Genomic DNA, 3,925 nt, shown 5'->3' on the forward strand with positions numbered 1-3,925 from the left:
AGTTTCCTCAGCAGACATATATATATATATATATATATATATATATATACTTATCTGCACGGACTAGCTTTCTATACCTTCCAGTCGTGCAGAAAAACACAAACATTCATGAAGAAAAGTACTTCACATTATAATAAATTAGATTCAAAAGCTGCAAAATAATGCACACGGTTTAGTGCAACACCAGAGGACCACACACACCCACTTCGTAATCTTAATTGCATCTAAAATTCGTAGTAATCACATTTAAACAGGACGGAATAATGCAGTCGTGTACATAAATCTGTTAACAGTTTATAGAATAACGTACAGTCAAACTAATAAAAAAAAACGTGATTGCCAAGCACACGAGAGACATACGTGTTTTTAAAACTCATATACCAAAACATAGATTCAGCCTTATTAGATTTGGAGACAAAACTTTGTTGTACTCCACCTGGAAGAATCTTTTCTTATCGTATCAAATAAATATGGAGACTCGTGGCGCCATTACTAGAGCGCGAGGTTCACTGCTGTAAAGCTGACACACTGAATCTGCATCTCTGAATTCGGCACAGACGAACGGCAGAATAACATGCATTAGTGTCCATAACAACTGGAAATGCATACTCACTTGTTAGCATTAATAGCTTTCGGCCTATGGTCAGTGCAAAGATATGACCTCCATTTTCTTTTCTCGTTGATGATGGTGGCGAATACAGTATTTGCTTTTGCTAGTAGTGCATAGCATGAGGCAAAGCACAGGCGAAGCTGAAGTTACAATGTAGAACAGCGACGCAGTGTCGTGGGGGTGAAAATGCACCATTCAAAAATGTCCGACATGCAGAAGTGCACCCTCTAGTCTGCAGTCGAACATCTGACCGCCATTCAAAGCCTCATTGAAAGGCAATTTGTACAATTTGATCATATTATTCTGAAATTCGTTAATAATTGGGGTCTAGATTTTACAGATTTATTATTATTATTAATGTATTATTATTATGTTTGATCAAAAATAGATTTTACTTTATTTTGGGCGAGAAATCTACTTGTATTACACTGGGTATTATTATAGTACACTAATTATAATTCATTTTTAGAATTATATAATTGATGCATTGAACTTCCCATATCAGAGCAATGCATCTTACATTTTTACACACTGGGATTTCATTTTAGACAGACATTATTTTTTAGGATATAATAGGCAGCAAATAAGGACACATAATTAGAGAGGATGATACACAAACATCGGATTCTGACTTGCCTTGTTGCCTTCCTTCAGATCCAGACATCGATATAAGATTTGGTAGCTATAATAACAGAGGTGTCCACAAAAATATTATGCAACAAGTCACCACAATCATACATACCGTGGCAAAAACAAATCACTTCTTTTAGAGATTTAGAGATTACATTTACACACAACCCAGTAATGTACATAGCATACAGCTTCTCGAAGATTTCTGTGAATACTGTCCCATTAAAACACATTTGAAGGTCCAAATAAAGTAGGGCTTTCTTTCTTGCATGTTTTAATGTCAATCACTCATCAAAGAATGACTCCAATGTGAAACATTTTCATCAGGTGTTCTCTTTAATTCACTTGCACCATACAAAAACTATTAAATTACAATTTAGACCACCAGATCTTTATTTATATACAATATTGTAAACATCGATCTGTTCTTCTTTAGACTGACAGCCACTCTTGACCGCTCTCCTTTGCCCTCTGTATATGGTTTGGAATAACATATGTATGCACTATTAACAGCATAACATACAGGAATTTTTCTGTTTGTGGTTCATAGGTGCAGTATCTTATGGGTTAATAAGAATTTGTTCTTTAAACATTTAGAATACAGCATCAAAATGCAAAATTATAACTAACAAAAACAGCATTAAACAAGTACTGCCTTAATCACCTGGATTGGTGTGAAGGTAATTTTAAAAAACAATAATATATTTAGCCAATGTTCTTATCAAATGAATCGGGTACTTTTAAAGGTTAAAAAAGGAAACATAAATTACTCGTCTTAAAGTAATTATCATCTTAAAGGCAAACAATTCTTTGACACCAACAATATAGACATGACAAAATCTTCTGTCATTCATCAATGATCTAACACTGGCTTTCAAATGCAAGGTAAACTTAAAAAGAGAACAATGAGATCCTATTGATGTCACAAACGGCAACATCAACAGGATCACAGAGGTAAACAGCAGGCGAAACAGAAAAAACTGAAGGCATTTAAGATATATTACAGGTAATCAAATAAAGGGAGTCTCAGATTTACAATTCTCACTCTTATCTAGTGATAATACAGTTTTACAACATGTGTAACCATCTCCTTTCCATGGAGACACAATCGAACAATATAGTGATAAAGTAGTCATATTTTGCAAAACAGTGTTTAAACTCATCTTAGCGCTGTATGGAGAAGATACGATGTTGTCTCTTAAGTTTTATATAACCAAATGTTTTGATAAAATAGCATAAATAAGACAATCCAAGAAATACAGCACAATACTCTTCTTAAATTAGTAAAAATAAAAGTAAACACATTCTGTACTAGTTTTTGGAACTGGAAATAAAAACCACCATTTCGCTGTAACCATGACATGAGTGACGGGACTCATCTTTGAAAGATTACCAGCAGATCAGGCTTTCTGAATACTATAAACATATTTTGGCAACATTAAAAAGGATGAACTCAAATAAAAGTTATCAGACCCCATGTACCTACAAGATTTAAAAAGAACAATAAATAAACTGGTCTTCTTTTTTTTTTTTAGAATCGAACCCAACAAAGTAGTGGACAACCCTCTCAATCCTACAGCAGGAAATGGTCTGTGTGTCTTAGATTTGGAACATTCAGACATAGTCATTACATTAAAAAAAAACACAAACGCACAGTCAGGCAAGACAAACAGTTAAAAAAAATGTAGTGAAGAATTTGACAACATCTATGTACAGCTGTACAGACATAAGTGCTGATGTAGTGTATGTTTTGTACATATGAGCTAGGACATAGTGACAGTGACACTGTCCTTAGCTTTATCCACTTCACTGTTTTTGTCTGCAGGTGTAGCAGATGCAGTCTCTCTAGGTGAGTTGTTCGGCTGTCCAGGGACTTTGGGAGTAACATCTGTGCTGCCTTCTGACTCTTGTTCTTGCTGTGAAGATGTTGCTGGAATGCAAAAAGTCATTTCATACACATTAATAAGACAAGTCATTGAGTCATTTTAAACACTATTTACAGGTGCATCTCAATAAATTAGAATGTCGTGGAAAAGTTCATTTATTTCAGTAATTCAACTCAAATTGTGAAACTCGTGTATTAAATAAATTGATCTCGCCGCCACGCGGTCACGTGGTTCATTGAGCTCTCAATAGTTCCAAACAACTCCGTGCTTGAATGGGTTTAAGTAGGATAGACAGCAGTTTCACTATATTTGCAGCAATTTCTAGTGATTATTAACACATCATGTGCATTGATTGTGTATTGATAACTCGTTGACTACGTTTTACAATCGCATTTTATCTAAAATGCTTATTATTTATATTACAATTAGCGTAGTATTTAGGGTTAAAATAGAGAAAATGTTTTTAAATTCCAAACATTTTCTGTAAAGGGTTTTACCGGTCATAATAGCTTATTTATTTATTTACTTTATGTTTTGCATCGTATATTTAGACATTATCAAACATTCAATGTTTATAAGTTTTGCTCTTTTTTTTTAAATGTTGAATTTAAAAAGATTAATTTCTCACATCCCAGTATTATTTTATGACATTTATGTAAGAAGACAATATAAGTGAATGTTAAAAAAGGCCAGCAAATACGGAATTTAACCCAATAAAAAAACCAAATAAAATAACGTTTAAAAAACACAAGGCAACCAACTGCATTCAGGGAAACTCCTTCTTGTATTCCTTCACTCA

The 3,925-nt window shown here is 33.7% G+C and overlaps 2 protein-coding genes across 5 annotated transcripts in view; both read right to left on the reverse strand.

Annotated features, from left to right (window-relative positions):
* Positions 1-844, reverse strand: part of LOC107696840 (death-inducer obliterator 1-like) — a 28,645-nt gene extending 27,801 nt beyond the window's left edge. For all 4 annotated transcript variants that reach the window (XM_016497352.1, XM_016497351.1, XM_016497354.1 and 1 more), the window contains exon 1: positions 614-844. The gene's annotated coding sequence lies outside the window, so the exon portion shown is untranslated. The remainder of the gene's footprint in view (positions 1-613) is intronic.
* Positions 845-1,569: 725 nt separating this feature from the next.
* Positions 1,570-3,925, reverse strand: part of LOC107696807 (protein kinase C-binding protein 1-like) — a 23,896-nt gene continuing 21,540 nt past the window's right edge. The window contains exon 20 of the mRNA XM_016497311.1: positions 1,570-3,170. Coding sequence (XP_016352797.1) covers positions 3,004-3,170 — 167 coding nt within the window. The 3' untranslated portion in view covers positions 1,570-3,003. The remainder of the gene's footprint in view (positions 3,171-3,925) is intronic.

Source organism: Sinocyclocheilus anshuiensis, unplaced genomic scaffold (assembly GCF_001515605.1).
Source record: "Sinocyclocheilus anshuiensis isolate Anshui unplaced genomic scaffold, SAMN03320099.WGS_v1.1 scaffold710, whole genome shotgun sequence".
NCBI classification, from domain to species: domain Eukaryota; kingdom Metazoa; phylum Chordata; class Actinopteri; order Cypriniformes; family Cyprinidae; genus Sinocyclocheilus; species Sinocyclocheilus anshuiensis.